The sequence below is a fragment of the Nestor notabilis genome, unplaced genomic scaffold, assembly GCF_000696875.1.
Source record: "Nestor notabilis isolate BGI_N333 unplaced genomic scaffold, ASM69687v1 scaffold2391, whole genome shotgun sequence".
In the NCBI taxonomy this organism is placed as follows: domain Eukaryota; kingdom Metazoa; phylum Chordata; class Aves; order Psittaciformes; family Psittacidae; genus Nestor; species Nestor notabilis.
This window is the reverse complement of record NW_009914187.1, coordinates 112,181-134,992: the sequence shown is the minus strand read 5'-3', so window position 1 is coordinate 134,992 and position 22,812 is coordinate 112,181. Positions and strand designations below refer to the sequence as shown.

Below are 22,812 nucleotides of genomic sequence, written 5' to 3'. Positions count from 1 at the left end.
TGGACAAGTGGGGGCTCTTCCTGCCTGTGGCAGGAGGGTTGGATCTTTCCAACCCTAACCGTTCTATGATTCTATATCAGAAACTTCAGATAAAGCATTATTTTTGTCTAATCCGTTCTGGGTTTATAAAATGTCAGTTTTTATAGTTGTTTTGGTACTTCATATAGTGCATGTAAGCCCTAAAATATGTGTTTTGTTGTAAGTAAAGGTAAAATTTACAGAGAATGTTGGTCGCTAAGGCATTTAATTTTGTCTGGAGACTACAGCTTATAGTAATTGGCATTTTCAGAATGTTTTAAGTGTATTTGCTGAGACCATATCTAAACACATTTCCTATATATGCAGCCATGAAAATACAATCTTGATTACTTTTTCCCCTCATTTTCTAAGAATGTGAATTAGTCTTTTTGTATACATGAGGGGTGTGTGTGTGTGTCAGGTCCCTCCTGCAGTATTCAAACATATGAAAGGAATGTACCCTTGACGGAACTTGGCTTACACTGAGTAAAGGAATAAGAATGAAAATCAAATGATCTTTGCTGTAGTAGTTTTAGACATTATGTCTAACGGTGGTGATCTGTTATTGCAAAGTACATACGTTTTCAGTGTTTTTTCTATTTATTTATACTTTGCTTCTTGGTGTACTTGGAAATGTCTGTTTTACTAATGCTAAGCAAGTTGGCAATCAAAGGAAGTCAGCGTTCGTTTATGGGATATTTCCTGCTCATCTTGCCTGTAAGAAGCAGCATTCCCAGCATTTTCAGAGCATTCTTTGTCTCTGTTTTGTACAAAACATTTTTGCTGACAAGGGAAGACGTGAGTGCCCTGTAATGTAATTACATTAAGTTGCTAGAATGCTTGCTTGGCATGTAGGAAAGCTGGGTTAATTTACTTTAGCAAGAGAGACTTGGAATCGTATTTCTGAAGACTTCTTGGAAGGCATCAAGTGAGCATTAGGTCAGAAAGCAAGTTAACACACTGGATCCTATCATCTGCTGAAGGGTCTCCTGGGTTAGGAGGAACTGGCACTTCAGAGCCTGCTTAGCTATTCTACAAACATCTAACATGATGTAATTAAAGATTATAAACCAAATCTGGGGGGAATGAGGCAGTGCCACCAGCAGTAGCAAAGAAGAATGGGCTTTGGCTGTGACTCTGGCTTAGGCAGTTGTCTGACTGCTCTGCTGAGTCCTTTCCTTAGGTAGCTAAGCTCTGTAAGGAGCCTTCATGCTTGGTTTAGGGACCTGAATTGTAGCTGGCATTAAACTGTTGCAATACCAAGTGCTACTCTGCATAACATGAAAGTGCTTTGGTGTATCTGGCCCCAAGTACATAATCATAACTGAAGTATGTGAACTGCTGAAAGGAGTGTCATCTGCAGTGAGAGCACCCCTTCCAAAATCATCAACTGATTTGCCTGATCTGTACTGCATGATACAGCAAAGCCTTATATTAGGCCAGCTGGATCAAATGATGCTCTTTGAAGATGCTGCCAGTATTCAGTTTCCTCTTAGAAAATCATCAGTAGAAGAACATCTATCTGCAGCTGGCCCTTGGCCAACATCTTAAAAGCAAGTCCCAGACCAGATATTAAGCCTTAGTATGTATTTTGTCCCATGAAGTCACATTCCTCAATTATTCTGCCTGAGTGTATGCTGCCAAGGCAAGTAGACCTTGGTTTTATTCTGTGTAATTCCCCACTTCGTGTATTCTGTGTGAATTTCTTTGAAAAGTTGTGGTGGTACATGGTGATGAGCAAAGCAGTTGATTTGATGTGTGTCTAGGACAGCTGGATAACTTTAACTTTTGGGTAGCGCTCTCTTGGGTAGCTTGTGAGATGTTTTCACCTGACTCTCATCTTCCCATGGAAGAGATGTCCAGGTAGCATGTGGTGCAGTCCTAGCTCCCAACCGTCTCCTGTGTCCAAATGTTGCATGTTGTTCAGCATCTAGGTTGTCTGTGAAAGGAATGGCTGGTATTGGAGGCACTCTCAGCTCCCATTTAAGATGTTTTCAACCTCAAGAGCTTTGCTGAAGTCTGTGTTGACATGCCACTTGTAAGGCGTGTGATATCTTAATATATCTAGTGATGTTACATGTTGGTAAGTTGTTCTCTTGTTGATAGAAGCCAGTGTAGGATAGAAATCTCTGCCATAATGAGATCTAATACATACCAGTTAAATGTCAAATCCGTGATACTTGAAACTATAATTAAAAGAAAAAAGAAAAGCATTGGAAGACAAAAATAGGAAAAACAGTAGTGGTTTTAAGTGTTTTATATATAGGAGCAATACCTAGGGACTTGGATCACTTTAATATCTCTTTTATTGTGCCAAATGGAATAAAAATTGACAAAACGCTAATTGCTTTGCAATGCTTGTAAGTAATATAGTACTCAATGCAAATAAATATACCAAAACCAGAAAGGTAAGTGGCCTGGAAGATCTAAGTAACAGTAATGAAATTACCTAGTAATGTACATCTGTGTGTGATTACTGCTTTCTAAACTCAAATGGCACTAGTCTTAAATTTCTTGTTGAATATGATCTTGTCTTGTTGTAGATGTGTAGAAATGCTGTAAAAATGTGTTTGAATCTTGTTTTGCATTTGTACTACCTCATCCTCCCTTTCCCCTCACCAGTCAGAGCAGCTGCAAATGTGTAACTAATCATTTCCTGAAAGAATTTTTCAAGTCTAGTTCTCGAAACTGGATTTTCATATTGCATCTTTGTCATATCTCAAATTCAATCTACAGTCTTAATTGAGTGGGTGAGTTGAGCAGGGAAAGAAAAGTGGTAATAGCAAGGCTTGTAAACTGATGTAGGCTTTCTGAGGCATAGAGAGTTTATTATATCCTGAAAGAAAATGCTGCTGCACTTCAATGATTAATCAGCCTAACAAAAAAGCCAAATAAATACCTAAACCCCCCAAATTTATTCAATATAACCCTATTGAATTGTGGTTATGGTCTGCAGGAATGAATTAGCGGTTTGGTAAGTAAACGTACATCACTTTAACTTCTGAGGTTTTGGAGTAGCAAACGTATTTAGATAATCTGATTTTAAAATTATATTTGGTTTAGGTTTATTTGGTACATATAAAACATTATTGCAGTGCTGCTGTAAGATTTCCCACTGAACAGAGTCGAAAGCTTGCAATTTTCTTTCTTCACATGTCATCTGGTACTGAATCGGGAAGTAATGGGAAGCAGTGACATGATGTGTAAAAATTAATGTATGCCAAATCCTGCAACATGTGCACTATAGCTAGTATGTACTTTGTTTGATGTTGCTGCATGTGTCCTGGCATGAGAAAATAACTGCATGATTAATGAGCACAAACATATTACTCTAGTGGCATTCCATGCGTATCTAATATTTGCTTACTGTCTCTGCTAGTTTGCCATCTACCATTTTTATTTTTTCATAAGCTCAAAGTACTTGTCTAGGTGTATTTACAGCATTTACATATTTAGGTTGCAACCTGATATTGTCAGCTTTCTTAATATGTTAGGAAAATAGTATTTTAAAGTATTAACTAGTAATAGTATTAATGTATTAATAGGATTTTAGTACAGAAAAAAGCTTTAGCCTTTTCTTTTTTAATTTTTATGCATTAAATCTCCCTCTTCTGTTCTCATGATTAAAGAGCTGTGCCTCTGCCTAAATGATTTCAGTTGCCTTCAGTCTTGCCTTGAGCTTAGCTTTTTGTATGACCAACTTTTGTCAGTGCAAGCATTGTTAATCTTATAGCAAGGAGATTACTCATCAAATGCAAGCGGCTTCTTAAGTTCACGTTAGAAGCTGGGATTTCATTTTAATTCAAGCAAGCTGAAAAAGCAACTCTGTTCCGTGATGATGACAACATAGGAATGTCATTTGGCCATGTGCTTCATTTGTGTATTTCACCAAATTAACACACTGAAGCAATTAAGTCAGAGACGTAAAGAAAGTGGTTGTACTTACGTGTGTGGTTTTAGTGTCTGCTTTCTTCTTTTGTGCACTTGAGTTCTCTGTAAAGGATATAACATTGTTTGCCCCTAAAAGGCATGGGTTTCCCACATAGACTCAAATGCTTTACTGGCTGAAAGTTAATGCTTACAACAGAACATAGCTTTTAGCTACGTAGTCTATTTTAAAAATAATTAGAATAGTTTTCTTTTGGAGAAGAAAAATACCACAAACCCCTAGTCTAGGGCACAAAGGTTTGAGGTTAATAACCCATACTCTCTTGTCCTGGGAGGCAAGTTGAACATTTGGTAATCTGTGGTGGGAACTTTCATCCTGGTAGCTTGGCTCACCTCAGAATGTCTGAAGGCTGTATCCAAGTAGTTTCCTAGAAGCGATACAAAATGGCATTTAGCTATAAGATCTCTAACTTCACCTTTGGTAGTTTGTTTGTTTAAAAAAACCCACAAACAAAACACAACCACAAACCCCAAAGTGAAAGAACTTGATAAATAATTACGGTTAATAGTGCATGCTCCTCAGCTAGAAGTATTAATGTGAAGGCAGAGTTTTCCCCTGAAGCTTTAAAGGGAGGGAGAGAATGAGGAAGCACTCAATACTTTTTGTTTAATTAAAGGAGAAATCTTTGCAATTTTTCTTTTTCCATCACTTAATAGATGTGTTGCATTTATTTTTCAACTTACACAGGTATTTTTTAGGCTCGTTACAGTAATTTGGGATAATGAAGAGCTTTCTGGAAATTTGCAAAACCTGACCTTACTGGGGAGGTTCTTCTTCCAGCTGCAGTTGATTCTTGCATTTAAATGTTTCCATGGTGCTGCTATCCTTAATGTGGTGCACGAAGCCAAATAACTAGTGAAATACAATTTTCTAGAACCACAGAAAGCTTCTTTTCCAGTGTGGTGGTGGGACTCCATGCACAGTGATGGACAGTTTCCCTCACCATGATAATTTTCTTGAAGTGTGTTGTATGCTTTTTGGTAGGTGTTTTGGTTTTCCTTGTTGTTTTGAATCTTGAAATGAAATTATTGACCTTCACAAGCAGTAGTCCAAGGCATGTACCAACCTGGTGAAATGTAGTACAAGAACCTAGACAAATTCCTTTTCTCTAGTATCCTTGATGCGTGGTGATATGAAAAACATGCATATATAGCATTTAATTTTTAACTGATTTAGTGTTTGGATGACTTTTTTTTTTTTGTCAGAAAATGATGAACAATAACAAAAAAGCAGTATTCAGTTTTGCATTACAGTGTTTTAGAAATCCGATGCCTTTTTTTCAACACAATTCCAAATATTAGTGCCTAGTTAATGTAGACACTTAAGCTGAATTTATGTTAGAAAATTCAGACATACCTGGGGACATGCTGAAATGATATAATTTGTGGTTGAAATGTTCCCTAGCATAAGTTTGGCCTGTTCCAACTACTTACTGTTCTACACAAAGTATTCCCAGATGAGGCTTAGGAACTGGGATGGCAAAGACAGTTTAGAGAGTGCACTTTGTACACCATCACCCTGTTCTGGAGGCTATGACAGATTCCTAGGAGAGATATGAACTGTTCTGCACTGCTTGGCTTTGTTGACTGTTAATGTTTTTTAGGTGCACTTACTGATTATTAGTATAGGTGTAGTATTGTATCTTCTTACCTGATGTAGTACAGGTGTCTTTAACAGGGTTGTGCAAATAAAACTGGTATTATAATTGGGACTTCTTCAGTGCAGATATAGAAAAGGAAACAGAATTTCCTTTGCCAAATGTGTAAAAGCAACAGAAGCTGATGGCACTTAAATCAGTTGGCTAAGTGTAGTGTGCAAATCGGCATACAGTTGCTAATTACCTTTTTATAAATACTCTTTTCTCTGCTTCTTCCAAATCCATTATGGGATAATTCCAGCTTGACATCTTGTGTTTTTGTGGTAATGAGCATACCAGAGTGTGGGGTTTTTTCTCTTGAAAGGAAAATGAGATTTACAGATTCAGAATGAATGTTGGGAATAGGAGGAGGGGGAAGATGGAACTTTTTTCCACCTCTCTAAATGGGTATTATCAATATTGCTGGATTTGCAACTCCATAGGAGTTGCCTATGAAGCCCAGAAATGAACACATGAAAAAAGCAACTTGAAGATATTTTGGAAGTGTTATTTTTAATGGTAAGGCTGCTGCTCTAGATCTAACTGCTAGATAACCTGCCTTTTCTTTTTCAGAGTAAAAGGGCTGTTCCTTGCTTGAGTAAGGCCTTCTTCAGGCTTTAGTATTTTTGCCTCTGTTGCTCATTTGAATGTTACTAGTTTTTGTGGGGTTTTTTTTGGTCCGTCCCCGCCCCCCCCCCCAAGGAGTGGAGTAAATTATCCTTTCTCTTACAATCCAAAGTTAGCTCTCTTAGACCACTTCATGAGTTTAATATCCACAAAACTTAGTTATTGCTGTTTGCTTTGAAAACACAAGATTAGATCAATTAAGGAGATTATTTTAAAGATTATGTACTTTTTTCAGGAGGACCCAAATGATATCGACCCCAAAAGGAAAGACGTGCGTGGCAGTGATGGGGAGGACAAAGCACAAAGTGTGGAGACGCTACCTCCAGGTATTGCAGTAACATTTGTTATGAAAGATCTATAGCCATAAAACATTTATTATTGCAAGCCATAAAACACAGCAGTTGTTCTGATTGTAATCATTCTTTGTAGTTTGGAGGTGCTAGGATTATTTTAGCAATATGTGCTACTCTATTCTTAAAGCTTCAGATTCCTTACATCTTACCTGCTTCACTGCTCCTTTGGGTTTTAAGCCATAGAGAATGTGACATTTTGCTAGTACATTTGTAGTATCTGGCAATAGGTTTGAGGTGACATAAAGCCCCTGGTACAAAAGTAGTCCATTTGTCTTGATGGTCAGTGCTGGCAGGCAGCAGACAAGACAGCCTTGGGACTGTGCTTCTGACTGAAGAGTCAGCCAAGGTTCATACTTTTTGAGTTTTGTCTAGCTTTTGATGGGGTGGATTTTCGTGAGTGTGATGATGATGTACCTGATTTTTCTCTTACTTGTTATTTGTCATGTGCTGGCAAATAAGAGCAACATGATTTTTGTTTTATTTGAGTGAAATTGCCTTGAGGATGAGCTAGGAAAATCAAGTGTTAAGGAATCTTCCTTTCATGTGACTGCTTCCATAAACTTTTCCTGCTTAACTGTTTCACATCAATGAGATTTAATACGTAGCTAGAATTGACATACTAAGGGAATACAGAAACAGTAAAATGGATTTGAATGTTTTACGCTGTATTGAAAATTTACCATGCAAAGAGGACAACTTATGGTCAGATAGCTTCACAACATGTTTTACTCTTCTATTAATCCTAACATTTGGCTTACAAACTTACCTTAGCCAAACATTTGATATATGGTATCATAGGTCTTGAAGAGAGAACTATCCAAAGTAAACTTTCCTTTAGGGAGCTGGAAACTTCCATCCGCAATAATGTGTGAGGTATGATTTTTATTTTAGTCTTGGACTCCTGCTACAGAGTAAGCTGTTTGACATTCATAGCTATTTTCCTGTAGCCTTTGGCCTACCTCGTCTTAGCTGCTTTCTGGAAAGGGGAAATGTCCTGGGTTCAGCTCCAGCAGTCATTTTTTCTCCTTCTTAGTAGCTGGTGCAGTGCTGTGTTTTTGACTTTCAGTCTGGGAACAACGCTGATAACACCGATGTTTTTAGTTGTTGATAAGTAATGTTTACTCTGACCAAGGACTTTCTCAGTCTCATGCTTTGCCAGAGAGGAGGGGAAGCCGGGAGGAAGCAGAGGCAGGACACCTGACCCAAACTGGCCAAAGGGGTATTCCATACCACAGCACGTCATGCCCAGTATATAAACTGGGGGGAGTTACCCGGAAGGCCCAGATCGCTGCTCGGGTCGGGCTGGGTATCGGTCAGCGGGTGGTGAGCGGTTGTGTCCTCTCCCCTTGTTATTCCTCTTATCGTTATTATTGGTAGCAGTAGTGGTTTGTGTTATACCTTAGTTACTGGAGAGCTGTTATCTCAACCCGTGGGAGTTACATTCCTCCGATTCTCCTCCCCATCCCTCCGGGAGCAGGGGGAGGAAGGAAAAGGGGGGGAGTGAGCGAGCGGCTGCGTGGTTCTAAGTTGCCGGCTGGGTTTGAACCACGACAGGAAACAAGGCTCTGGTTATATATGTATGCTTTTTTGGCAAAACTTCTGCTTTGTGTATGAATTGGGTAATAAAGCCTAGAAAGCTGAAGAGCCTGGCTTGTTTAACTTGGTTTCTGGAAGATCTTTTAAAATGTTTGTTTGTTTGTTTGTTTTTCCCTTAACAGAACTCTCTGCAAAATTGTTACTGGGACTATAGGTCAGCCAATTTTGCACCTTCCAGCTACAATTTGATTGCCTCTTTTTGAATGTTTACGTATTCTGGGCCAAGCTGTATACCTTTCCTCTAAGACCTTCCTTTCCCAGTTAGCCCTAAGTAACCATTCAAATATTAAAAGAAGTGGAAAGTGTCACAGACTGAAAGGGAATGATATCAGAAGCTGGAAGGGCTGAAGCTAGAAGTAAAATTAAGCGTGAAGTAGAGCAGGCCAGTGCTTTTAATTTCATCTGTTGATTAGTAATCTCTTATGGCTTGATTTAACAGACAAGAGAATCATAACTGCAAAGTAGTATGAGAGTCTCAAACCAAACATCAAAGGCTACACAGGCAGAATTATGCACTCAAATCACTATTTTGATTATTTTCAATTCATGTAGGCAAACTTTTAAATCCTTACAGCAGTGAAGCTTGGAATTTATATTTCTGTAGATTCTTTGCACTGTTTTAAAGCTAAATGATCAAATTTTAGGAGGGCTTTAGTTCAAAGCTTTTTGCTTTTTGCACTGAGGTGAGGAGACCTGTAGTTTAGATTTCGGCATTACGTAGAGTGGTGTCTTTAGAACTTCTCAGATTTAAGGAACTGTTTATTATCTTTATATTTTAAATGGCTTTATATAAAGATTAAACTTTTGGGGTTTTTACCTTCTGTACATCAGAGTGTATCCTTTGTCATTTGGTGACTTTTTTATATGCTGCAGAAATCTATTGTTTTGTGAAAATAGTGATGTTAGCTTTTGTAGTTAGAAAGACTGACCCTGGATTATCTGCATGGATAACTGAAGCAAAACTGTATAACCAATTCTCTGTAATGACTGGAGTTTCAGCAGTTTCCTTAAACAGCTCTTTTTGTTATTTAATAAAGATCTGGAATCTCTTAATGCCTGTAAAGCAAATTAATCTTTCTTATATTGAGTATCCCACTGCTTTTAAGCTGTATTGAGTAAGAGGAGTACAAGCTATTTAGTGGATTTTTTTTATTCCTACTCTTTGTTGCCTACTGCTTGGTTGCATTCAGATTTATCTGCTATGCTTTTATTTTTCTCTTCTGTCTCACTTTGAGCTGCTTTCACTGTTATCTATCTTTTCCCTAATAGATCTGATTCATATTGCACATTGTTGACAGGGCCTTCTACTGGAGCCAGAATGAGGCTTTCTCTCATTCCTGGCTCTGAAGCTGAATTCACTTGCTCTTATGATCTGTAGGCTGTCACTGCTTTTTGGTAAATTTAGCCCTGTGAAGTGGTCTTCTTTCTTCTTCTAAGGTTTACTCAGTGCTTTATGGACTAGGGTTGCATTTGCTGGTTTTAAAGTCTTGGAAAGTGGTAAGCAATACATTGAAATGATTTATATCAAGCTCTACTTGGCTGGAAACTGGAATGGAATAAAATACAGCTATTTATTACAGAGAAAAAATACCAAAATGTGCTTCCTGTTTAAAATAAACTAGCTTATTATTTAAAGTAATAGTACTGAATTGCACTATTTTTGTTGATGGCCTTCTCCAAGATTTCAGAGTTAGGGAATACCTGGAACAACAAGAAAAAGTTTCAGGAAACTTCAATGGATTTCACCTCTTTCTTTTTTCTACTTAGCTTCTCAGGCTCAGAACAGTCTGTAAAATAACCACTTCTTGTCAAAACCAAGTTTAGCACTGCACCATACCCTGTTGAGCTTAAAAGATTAATTTGTTGTCTTGTTGTGTTTCAGTACAATGTGTATAAACACATATTTGCTTGAATTTAAAGTTAAGGACACGTTTAAGTTTGGAATAATGTAGTTGTCTTTTCCGGTACTTATTCCACCTGGTAAAGTCATTGAAATTTAGGAAACTAGGGAGCCAGCTAACTCCCCAGAAGAAATTAAATCAGATGTTCTCATATTGTGTACCCCTGGTAAGTATACAACTGAAGCAGTACCCATTATTTGAAAAGGTTCGTTGAACCACTTTTAGCTTCAAAATAGTTTATTCATTGTCAGAAAGGCAAGCCTTTCAGCAAAAGTAAGGCTGGACAGTATATTTAGCTGTGGATCAGCCTTTCATTTTCTGCATGTGAGCCGTTAGCACTTGTAACCATGTGGGCAACCCAAGTTACGTGTTGTAGTTCATAAAGAGCACAACCTGTTCAAGAAGAATGCTTGCAGCAGCATCACCCTTTATCACTAATGTGATGCCCTTATGACCTCTTGTGTTTTAGCTGTACTTTCCACTGGATGGAAGGCAACTGGAGGAGTGGATGGGTGTGGCAACAGGCATAGCATTAAACTCCATAGGAAGTTGAAGAGTTTGAAAGTTGAAAGTCTACATAAATGCGTTTAAAGTGTAGATTATATTTTGTAAAATGCACTAAAAATCTTTATTTTTGGACCAGAAAAGCAGTAACATGACACGTCCTGTATTTAAAAAAATATTCAACATATGTTCCATGTTGAAGCTGTATTACAAATTAGAAGCAAGGGTGATAATGTAGTTTAGTTACCAAGGAGTTTGCAAAGCTTTGGGAAATGCTAAGTGAGAGAGTTATGTGGGGAGATGATCTTGTGATCTGTTTCTTCCAGTTTTCTGAATCAAGCCACTCTTGCATTTTGTATAGTTTTGTTACAGTTGAGGTTTGGTGTCATTTTTGTAAATAACTTTATTGGGTTATTTGTAGTGTAGTAGCTGGCTGGGGTGTAAACTTGTTTTCAAAGTAAGTTCGTGGAAATACTTTGAAGAAAGAACTTGAAAGGCTAAGAAAAACTTGGCAATCTGTGGGCTACCAACAGCAGCTGGAAAGCTTCCTTTTTAGAAGAGTAACTGGAATTTGAAAATCTGTGTTTCTCCCTCTGGTAATTATCCTATCAATTGCCTTCTAGGCTACTTCACCAAGTATATATTGAACGTTCTGCAGTCTGGTTTTTTTTTAACTTTCTAGTTCTGGCTTGTGTGTCTGCATGGTTTAACTTCTTTAGGATGGTAATTCAAATTCCAGTCTTAAGTTGCTTTCATAGATGAGCTCCTTGGATGATCTGGAGATTATAGAGGATTTTTAATCAAGTGGGTTGTATTTGTCTGGTTAAAGAACAGACAATTATTTTATTTAGTGATGGAAAGTGTTTGTTCGTTCAATATCAGAATCTTCTAGCAGGAGTTAACATCCCTTAGCTGGGGCACGGCTTGTGGATAGGAAGCTGTAAATGAGGCCTGCCTTACTTTCCATACTTAGCAGGGTGAGAGATGGAGCAAAGGTAAATCTTGAAGCATCTGAGCAACCTCTGACTCTTGTTAATAGCTGTTAGAGTGTATTCTCTCTAGGCATATCAGCTTAGTATATACCTGAGCTATAATATTTGTCTAAAAGCTGAGTTTGAATAGGGTGGCATCTCTGCAACCTGCTACTTACTGAACTTAATTAAAAGTACCTCAAAAATTTTGTGTTGGTTATGAAAACAATGAATATTAACTCCTCTCATCTGTAATAAAAAGTGACCCCAAAAGACAGCTTTTGCTTTGTATTTTTTTTTTTTTTTTTTTTTAAATGCCAATGGCATGTTGTATTTGTCATAAGATGCACGCAGGAGATTCTCATGCACATCCATGTTGAAACAAGAATGCCTGTGTTGCATTGAAACTTCAGATCTGACTTTGAGTTAAAGGTATACATTTGCTCTAGGTAGCACAGGTCTGGCTGTCAAAGGCAAAAAAGTAAACGTGCAACCGGAGGCAAGAACTGGTAGTTTTAAGACATTTGTTAAACATAATACTGTTGTTTTATACCTGAAATTTCATTCCTGGTGGCTGAATGTTAGTCTGCCACTCTGTGCTAGTGCCACAACCAGTCACATAATGATACATCCCTTGATAAAGACGGATTAATCTGTGAATCATTTCTGATTGTAAAGGAGATTGCAGTTATGTCATATTGGAGTGTCATGTTTTGCTCTGCCTACATGAAATGCTGTTTTTTTGAGAATAATGTTGTCTTGTACTTCTAAAAGGCCTATTCCTTAAATGGTTTGATTATAACTGACTGTTTTTACTGATGTAATGAGACAGTAAGTTAAATTATAATGTCTTTGAAGTCTGGGCTGAGTGTTAAAAAAATAAATGCTTCTTGGATAACTTTTGTAGCCAGATCATCTGCCATGTTAATGCATGTCTATATGTGGAGGGCTGGTGTTCTTTTAATGGAAATTGGGATAGTTGGAGTTAAAAGCCAAGAAAAAGCAAACCAAAACAAAAACGTCAAGATTGACAAGATGAGCATAGTTTGGTGATTATTTGTATAAACTGAGATCTGTAAAATTGTTTAATTTTATATTAATTTGCAGGGAATTCTAGAGGAATTTAATATGCAGAAGTGACTGTTGATACTACACTGTTAACAATTGAGATTTGTGTTGTTCGAAAATAAAAAAGCAATCTGTTTTATCAGTTATGTTTGGATTGCTGAGTGCTGTTCTTTAAATTGAGGAGATTAAATTGGCTATTTTTCTGTTGTAGGAAAAGTTCGGTGGCAAGACTTCGATCAAGATGCTTATGTTGGCGCTACTGTGGTGCGATCTGGTCAGGATCCATATGCCCGCAATAAGTTCAATCAGGTAGAAAGTGACAAACTGCGAATGGACCGAAGCATTCCAGACACCAGGCATGATCAGTAAGTGCCAAACTGAGCCGTGTTTGACTTGGATTAATTGTTCTGTATGTATGGCTTTTAAGCAGCAGGTGGTTTTTCTAAAGCAGGAGAGCTCTCCAGCTTCCGAAATGACAGAAGCAGTAAACACTGGTATGATCCTTGAGCAGCGGGTTAAAGAACAGTGAATCTTAATCAAGTTTTTCCCATTTCCGTGACTTCTGTCAGTGTGTATTCTATATCCAAACTGTTGATGCCTTTCAGTCTCATTTTGTGCTTGTCTGATGGCTTTTCTTGGTTTCTACATTTGTAAGTGTTTTTCACTGTAAGAATGATCAAACAGTGGAGCAGGTTGCCCAGAGAGTGTGTGAAGTCCCTCGGCATAGGGATGTTCAAAGTCTGTTGTAGTTGGCCCTGCTTTGAGCAGGGATTTTGGACTAAAAGATTTCCAGGGGCCGCTTCCAATCTCAGTTGCTCTGTGATTCTATTCCTTTTAAGTACATGACAGTTGTCACCTCCAGACCTAAAGGAATCCATTTATGCACACACTGGTGAACATAGGACAGAATTACCTTTCAAAATTACTTCAGTTATGCATGAGAACAACTTTTTTGTCAGGCTACTTGTGCAGACACAGGAAATAGTACATTTCAGGAAAAAAATTCTCATGGGCAGAGAAGACTTCAATCTCAGAAAGGGGTTTTGAGTGGTTGCAGTGATCTAATTTAAGCAGAATTGATTAATATTAAAACAACAGTTGCATTAGGACTTCCATAACTTAAAAATAATAAAAGCAGGTTGAAGTTGGTTTTAAAAATTAGGGAAGCATAGTCTCAAAGCATAAAATTAACCAACTGTGCGTAGTTAATATGCCTAACTAATTCTGCAGTTAGGAAGAATGTATACCCACCAGACACCAGAGGGAGAGAGAAAAGGAAGGTACCTGTTTTTAGCTCCATAAAGCTCTTTAATCAGGAATGGCACAGTAAGTGTGTCATTTTTAAATCCCAGGTATAATAGCATGGGTTTAAGTTCCTTTAAGCACATGATTGGTAGATAGAGTAAAGCAAGTCTTGTATAATTTGCCATTAATTGAGCAGAAAAGTAGGAAGAATCTGGTGTTTCACTTGTTGCCATGAAAGCACTGAAAAGCATGATACCCATGGTATGTATACTGAGGAAATTGTGAATTTTCTTCATCACACATACTTGTTATGTTTGGTCATATGCCCCCCACCCCACAAAGATATGCTTTCTAAAATTTTGGAACACATGTTCTTTTCCCACAAGAGCAGAGCTCAGCCACCACATACTAGCAGCGTCTGTAATTCAGATATGCTGAATGTGGAACTCTCCTAAATATTTAATAACCTGATGGGGTTCTAACAGACAAAAGCCAGACAAAGAACTTAAATATGAGATGACAGGAGACATTATATTAAAGTGGCTATGTTTGTTTTAACCGTTGGTCTTGTGATTATATCCTGATCTGCCTGTTTTTTTCAATAGATGCAGCTTGGAAAAGAACCCTGTGGTTGAGAGAGAGATATTTTTCAGGGAAAAGGCTTTATCAGTGCTGTGATTCTTACTTAGGCATGGCCATGGAGCTGATTTAAACACCCACCGGTTTGTAAATGGTCATCTTAAAGAGAAAAAACCTACCAAAAAAACCAAAACAGAACCTAAACCAACCCAAACTGAAGCAATCATTCCTGCAGATCTTCCATGATGCTCTCCCTGCCAAGTTGCAGTTAAATTTCCTTCTATTTTGGCAAAGCCATTCACTACAGAACCTGGAGAAGTTGCATGGAATATTTGTTTAGGAACTGTCCGATGGAAAAAGCAAGAGTAATAGCCATAGGAAAAAGAAAATGTTACTGAGATCTGAGCATCTGACACTTGGAAGCATGTTGTTTTCAACAGAATTGGAGGCAACTGGACTAAGATTAATCTCTCTTGTGGAGCTGCTACAATCTTTTTCTTTAAGAGAAGAAACCTGGATGAGGAAATAATTGTTTCTGCTTAAGCAACTTCTTATTAATTGCATGAATGTGTCTGAGAGGCTGTTTAACTGCATAATAATACTATTTAATTGCTGAAATTGTGTAGGCTGTTTAGAAGCAATTTATCAAAATTCTACATTAGGTATGCAAATGTGTGTGCAATTATGCATCTCTTTTAATATTAAATTGTTTAGTCGTTTCTGCATCGGACCAACTTTTACTAGCATCAGGTTAAGACCAAAGTTTTCTACTTGCTTTTTGTAAAAGCCTGCCAGCAGCACTAGAAGACACTTTGGTTCACCTGTTTCAACTGCTTGCCTTTGTTTTAAACAGAAGGGATCCAGCATAAGAAAGGAAACAGTGACAGAAGGTCTAAGCAGGAATAGCTGATGCTCACACCTGCCACTTCCAGCAACTTTGACAAAACTCTGGGTTTCCTTCTGTTGCAGTCTGTTGATGAAGGAGTTATCCCATTTATGGTAGATTTTGGAGATCCAGAAAGTGAGTGTCACAGTGGCAATAGGAAACTTCCAGAGTTGTCCTCATGTCAGTGTAAGATAGTCTCCCAAGTGGGACAAAGGGTGAAATACTCCATGGCTTTTCTGGACAAGTGTCTACCATGCTTATTTTGGACCAGTGGTTTCTGATCACCTCTCTTATCTGATGTGCTGGCATAATTTTGAGGAATTATTGTGAAGTACTTTTAGATGGACTAAACTGTGTTTTCTTTCTCATGGGGCAATTATTAGAAGTTTCTGACCCTCATACTCAGGATTTATTCCTAAGTAGAGAAAAAACTTTCCTGTCTTTGGTACCGCAGATATCTGTTGAGGTGAATGCTCTCCTTACACTGGTTAAAGTGGATATTTCTGTCAAAAAATGGTTTCAACAAATCATGGAGGTTTCAGAAAATCTTTTCATTATATGAACAAGTTGGCGACTCAGATTTCTGGGGGAAAGAATGTACTTTTTATGTTTTAACCGATTTTAATGAACTATACTAAGCATTGAAGGTCTAGATTGAAGTTTTCAGTACAAGTTCTATTTTATCCAAATGTATTTTCTCATTCTGCATATAAAATTAAGTGCTGTATCTTGAGGAAAGAAAGTCTAATCTCAGTGCCAGAAGTGATGACATTGTTGCTTTGGTTTGAGGTCTAACTGTGGCACTATTGACACAGCAGAATAGGAGGACTCCTACTATTTCAGTTAAAGCAGTGATTTTCTGAAGAGCTGCGAGCAGAAACAGTCAGTGAAACATTCATCCAGTTTTATTTGGAAGCCTAAAAATCTTCATTTCATCCTCAGAAATATGCAGTAGTGCTCTTCTGAATTTTCTTAAAATTGAGAGGCTTCATTGCTTTGAGTAATTCTACCCTAAGATGTGCTCTGGCTTAAGTGCTCTCTTCTGCAGAGAGATCAGTGTAAGTTTGATGTGACTTTTAAAATAATTCTAATGCAAGTGCTTCATGTGATTACTGCATGCACAGTAGTCTTGTCCTCTGTGGGCAACTTGAAAGTTAGCAGAAAAAAGATGAAAAAAAGTATACTTTTTTTGGCATGTTGTGTAGCTGTCTAGAGGAATTGCCAGAGGCTCACAATAGAAGTTTTAATTCTTTAGGTTCTAGGAATGCATACACAATGGATTTATTGCTTCAATGCTGGGCAGTAGTGGTGAAGCCATCTTGTACACCTGCCATTTGAAAAACAGAGCTGGAGCACCTCTCTTGTGAAGATAGACTGAGAAAGTTGGGCTTGTTCAGCCTAGAAGACGTTACAGATCTTTCCAGTACCTAAAGGAGGCCTACAAGAAAGCTTGGGAGGGACTTTTTACAAGGGTGTGTAGGGATAGGACAAGGGATAATGGCTTTAAAATGGAAGAGGGTAGATTTAGATTAGATACTAAGAAGAAACACTTTACTGTGAGGATGGTGAGGCACTGAAACAGGTTGCCCAGAGAAGTTGTGGCTGCCCCATCCCTGGCAGTGTTCAAGGCCAGGTTGGACGGGGCTGGGAGCACCCTGGTCTATTGGAAGGTGTCCCTGCCTGTGGCAGGGGGTTGGAACTAGATGATCTTTAAGGTCCCTTCCAACCCAAACCATTCTATGATATGGCCTTGTTTATCTGGCACAGGAATTGTAGAGTTGGCATGGGCTTTGTTTTTCTTCAGAATGAGTGAAGTCCCCATGGCACAATAATTTTCTTGTTTCACAGCAAGCACTAATGTGTGTGATGTTATGAGTGTGTTGTCTAGAAAACACTATAGGTTCTTGGGCCTTCATAGGGTGGGCAAAGGGCAAGAAGCACATTGCCACCTCACTCTCTGATTCCAGGAAGTTGAAGGTGGCATGGCTTATGATGCATGTTGCAGATGTTCAAACAGGTGTGGAGCAGCCTTTTATGTAGACAGACACCTAGTTGTAGAAGTTTAAGTTGCAATGTATAATCTACTTCTCTTCCCTTAAAAGCTAGTTTAGTTAATTATGCATGGAGTATAGAATTACTTGCTGAATTTGCTACTGGTGTATTCTGGCTAAGTTTATTCCCTCTGAAGACAACTAGGCCTGTTAAAACTTTACCTCTAATATTGAATAAAACATACGTGAAGAAGTAGATCACTTGTGTATGTTACTGAATGAATGGTGATTGGTATTGTGACCTGTCAGACCGTAATGCTTTCAGCATAAACTCAATGCACAGTGTTTCCTAGTACTATTCATTTCTAATACAATGAGACTAGTGTATTTCTTAGGTTCATTATCAGTGAATTTAAACAGCTTAACTTTATGTAGTACTGCAGGAATTAATTTGGGATTTGGTTCTTTTTGTTGCTTATATTAAGTTCAGGCTACTAGAGGTGACGAAAAGTGACTTGACGTAGGTGGAATACTCCATTGTCTTTATGGTTTGGAAGGATGTGGTTCTGCTTTTAGTTGGCTCAACATTGTCACAGCTTTGTTTTTCAAATTCTGAATGTTAAAATCCTTACAGCTTCTCACTAGAGCAGAAAACTGTTTTCACCTATGAGTAGGACCAGGGTGCTACAGGAACTTTAAAAGTAAATGGAGGAGTGGATGCATGCCATTCTAGAGGAGAGACATGGTAGCCTGTGAACCTGTGCATTTTAATTAAAAATGTGCTCATTTGCTAAGATTTATTGAATGCTTTTAGTGTAAGTACTCTGGTTTCATACGTTTCATGAAAGGTATTTATGACATAGTGCAATGATGATAGTCTGGTGACTTTCCTGACCCTGCCTGTATCTGATACTGACATCTTAGTGTACCAAGACAATTACCACAGTAGCAAAAGAGGAGTTGATTATAATCTCACCTGAAAACAAGGTAATTCATTCTGCCTAGGTAGCCATAGAGTGTATGTGAGTTTAATGAAAGCTGTCTGCTACACCTGGAATGTAAATACTGCGTTCAAATGAAAGGCTGTTATGTCTTTCAGGTGTCAACGGAAACAATGGCGGATAGATTTGCCAGCCACTAGTGTGGTGATCACCTTTCATAATGAGGCAAGATCTGCTTTGCTTCGAACTGTTGTCAGGTATACCTAAGAGACCTTGATTTTTTTTTTTTATTTTTTTTTTTGGGGGGGTGGGGGGGTTTGTTTTTAGTTGAAAGCTGTTCTTTTGTGTCAGATAATGGCTTATGATAAGGAAGGGAAGTAATAATCCATTATGCTTTTCTAAACCATTTGCTGAGGAAAACATGAGTCTTAATTTCCTTGATGCCTTCAGTTCTTACACTCTGAAATAGCAATGTTAAACAAAATCTTTCCTCTTAACTACAAATTCATGAAAGTGTGGAACCAGTTATCAGATGATGTTTGGAGGTTGGCTGTATAATGCTTTTCAAGGAAAAGTCAAGGAAGGTGGCTTCTCAGGGGATATTTGACCTGACAATATCTGGTGCCTCTCTTCACAAACACTTTCCATGAGAGTAAGCCAAGAGCATATTTTGTTGAAAATGGCATCCTGGGCTTGGTTCCACAGTGGCTTAACAAAGCAATTGCTTTTATGATATTGTAATGGAAAATTAAGACTGTTTGGTGTTGAATGATTTATACCATTTTCTTCGTGGTTTCTGGAAGTAATATTTTTTTTTTTTTTTTTTTTTTTTTTTTTCTGTCTGTTTCAGTGTCCTTAAAAAAAGCCCATCACATCTTATTAAGGAAATCATACTGGTGGATGACTACAGTAACGATCGTAAGTACATTTATAGGGTCCTTACTTTATTTTGTTTATTCTGGTAAGACTTTCTGTAGAGGCTAGTAGGTGACTGTTCAGAATAGGTTACATGAGTAGGAGTTTGCAGACACTAATCTACAATCAGGACTTAATTTTTTCATATCTGTTGTCATGGAAATGTAGAGTTCTGATAAATGTTTCAGGTACATTTTATTGCTTCCTGTTAGCTGAAGGAGCAGAGTGTATAGTTGAAAACAGCCTTGCCATAGTATATGACCTGATGTAAAAACAAACCCCATGATGCTTGCAGCAACTGTTTTTGTAGCTCTGCTTTAAATGAATGCTAGTCTCCATCAGTCTCTTAGAAAAATTCTTACTGAGTCTAAAATAAGTCAAGATTTTATAAGTACTAGGGTGTCACAATACAAACTTGAACAATTGAAATGGACCTCTGAGTAACATTTCTTAAAGGAAGCTGATGTCTATACTTGCATTGCTAGTTTATCACAAATTTAGGATAGTTTTAAACCTTAATGTTGCTTAAAACGTGAGCTTTATTATGTACAAAGAAAACAGTTTAATCCTATTTTTAATGCAAGCTGTCTAAAATAAGCAAAGGGAATATCACTAAATAAAAATGTTACAAGAATGTAAACTTGCAAAAAATTAGCTTTAAGTAACATAATCAGAGTGCTTATTTCTTAACCTGGTAATTTTTCTTTATTTCTGGTACGGTATGTAGGTTTGGGTTTTTTTGGGTTTTTTTTTGGCGTGGGGGGGGTTTGTTTGTTTTTTTAAGCCTCTATCTTGTATTTAACTACTTATGACCATAAAGATTTTCCACTACAAAGCTTTTGGTTTTCTTTGGTAGCCTGTCTTACAGTATCATTCAGTGTTGGATATCAAAGTTGATTTCTTTATTTCTGTAATTGTAGCTGAGGATGGTGCTCTCTTGGGAAAAATTGAGAAAGTGCGGGTTCTTCGCAATGATCGCCGAGAAGGTAGGCTTCAGCTGGGGGAAGGAAGATACAAATTCTGCTGTGCTGCCTTACCTGTTAATCTTCATCAAGCCTTTTAAACGACCATTCTGCTATATACATTCCATATTGGAAGGGGTATTTTCACTTTATAGATCAACTTTCTATTGAAAGGAATAAAACCAAATGCATTTGTGGAAGTAAAAACAGTGATTCTGATTAATTCTGGTTTTGTTGTGTGCACAGTTGCCCATTGTTGGCTTTCACAGTGAAAGGTGATTTGAGAAATTGCCTCTTGCCCTCAACCTCTCCTTTCTTTTACTGCACTGAATCCTCAGTTAAGCTGCTCCCATTGTATGTAAGGTCTCACTATAAACTGTATGAATGTTTGAAATGATCCAGCTTAAAAATAGCCCCCTCTATGGTGGGTTCCCTTACTAGAGATCATTTTAAGAATCTGGTTTATGGACAGCCCAGTGAATACTTTGTTTTGGCAGACTTGGGAGAATTTGAGCTGCCAAGAGGGCTAGGACCAGGTATGCCACATTTGCTAAAGCCATGTAACAAACTCATCTTACATTTCTGTTTTCTATTTGTTGCTTTGTATATTATGGTTTCATATCACCGAGTCCTTCACTCAACAGTTTCTTGGCTATGGAGCTTAAAGTATTAGATATAGGCAACTGTTATTCTACAGCTGTTTGAAATAATAACAGAGTTGACAATTGAAATAGCTTACTGAATTAGCAAGTATGTGTTTTGCTTGTGTAATTTTATAAGCACTGTGTCTTCTAGGCTGCCAGCCTAGCCTGGGGAGCAGCTAGAAACATCATACTGTCAGAAACGAAATGACATGCACAAAACCTGTGTTCTCCCATAATTAAACTTATTGCACACTGATGGGATCTTTGTGTTTAAAGACTTAGTTTGGAATATACTCATGAACAGGGGCTTGTTAGGAAAGCAGGTCTTTTATGTCTTGCTATGGTTGCAGTGTTCTGAGCAAGTTGATGTCATTTTTATGATCAGAACAGCACATAAAGATGGAATGGAATAGTAATGGGAAAACCAGAATGAAGTAACACATATTAGTTTTTTAGGAATTATGAATATTTTGTACTACATAAACATATTTGTACTTAAAAATATGCACCAATATATCTGAAAATGAAATATGATATGATAAATCTTTTACTAGGTCAGAAAATAACTATTTACAGATTATTAGAGTACTAGTTTATATGGGATTTTTGTGAGATTAAGATTAAATTATTATCATGGGACCTTGTGTACTGTTCATAAAGTTTTGCCTAGGCATCCATGTATGCAACCAGGTGATAATTAAGATGCTGTAACATTCCATCTGATTGCTGGCTTGATATGCTTGAGTTTGCTACTTTGCTTTTCATTTTCACTCTAGGCTATCAGGCACATACAAATTAAAATTTAAGACGATCAGTGAAATCAACCAGTATGTAAGATGCTAAGAGTAACACACTAGTATGAACAACAGAGGGAAGCAGTGTGTTTTAAAACAAAAATGAAAATAAAGGGATGGTGCCTATGGAGTGGATAACACTGACTGTCTTGCTTTCAGAAATGTGACATAATCTCATCTGTAGGGCCAGAGTCTGTAGTGGGAGCAGATGTGTTTTGGAGGGCATGGTAGTCTACAGAATAAATGTTCAGTGGAACCTTCATGACTCTTTCTATTCTAAGATGGAATATGATTGCAGAGCACTCAATGACCCAAGTGGTCACCACCAATTTTTCACCCCTAGTTCTGAAATTAGAAACACTGTTGTGTGTTTTCTATGAAAGTAGAGCAAGACAGTAGGTTCTATGAGAGTGTAAGTTGGAAATAATAAACTCTGGAAGGAGGAATAGTAAAAGTAAAACAAACATAGCCACACTGCACGAGTATTGGTTTGATGTGGAAAAACTGAACAGAATGGGTTCAAAGGTTGGAATTTGGGAGACAGTGTAAAATCAGGGAGGTAGAGTTAGCTGCCAGTGTACCGCAGATACGGTGTAGAAGTACTGTCCAAGAGTATTAGCACAGTGCACATCTACAACAGTGAAGTGCTCACATTTGCAGTAAGGATCTTGATGAGGTTGTTGCTGGATGTTGGACAGAGCAAATAAGGTTTACATCTTGAGCACCTTGTATTCTGTTTGGCAGAATCCAATTTGCAGGTTTTATTTTGTAAAGGGGATAGAAAGAAATGGGCTTGACTCTTACAATGTTTCAATTGTGGGGGTAACAACAGATTTAGTGGGAAACAATGTAGAGAGAAAGTAATTACTTGGCTCTGATCTTGAGTGATAATGAAATCGATGAATTTTGAATAGTAGTAGAGAAAAGCAGGGAGGAATTTTGCAAAGAAGTTAGAGGAAGCTTGCTATTTTTGTGTACTGATGTATATGATGGTATGTTCTGGAGTATGTGTGTATGTATAGCAAGGACTTTAAGGAATGGTGAGGTCATCCAATGAGCAAATAGCAAAAGAGAAGGAAGGAAAGGAACAGAGTAAATCAGTGGGGGAATCTGTGTAACTGAGATGTAAAGAAGAACCTTTCGGCTTTTACAGAAGTTTCTTCCTAAAGAAATATTTTCAAGATAAGACTAAAATAGACGTGAACCCCAACCCCCTCCCCCCCCCCCTAACA

The 22,812-nt window shown here is 37.8% G+C and overlaps 1 protein-coding gene across 1 annotated transcript in view; it reads left to right on the top strand.

Annotated features, from left to right (window-relative positions):
• The first annotated feature begins 6,450 nt into the window (after window positions 1–6,450).
• The window catches only part of GALNT2 (polypeptide N-acetylgalactosaminyltransferase 2), a 45,281-nt gene continuing 28,919 nt past the window's right edge, over window positions 6,451–22,812 (top strand). The window contains exons 1-5 of the mRNA XM_010023526.1: window positions 6,451–6,556; window positions 12,835–12,988; window positions 18,424–18,522; window positions 19,116–19,183; window positions 20,101–20,166. Of these exons, the coding sequence (XP_010021828.1) occupies window positions 6,451–6,556; window positions 12,835–12,988; window positions 18,424–18,522; window positions 19,116–19,183; window positions 20,101–20,166 (493 nt within the window). The remainder of the gene's footprint in view (window positions 6,557–12,834; window positions 12,989–18,423; window positions 18,523–19,115; window positions 19,184–20,100; window positions 20,167–22,812) is intronic.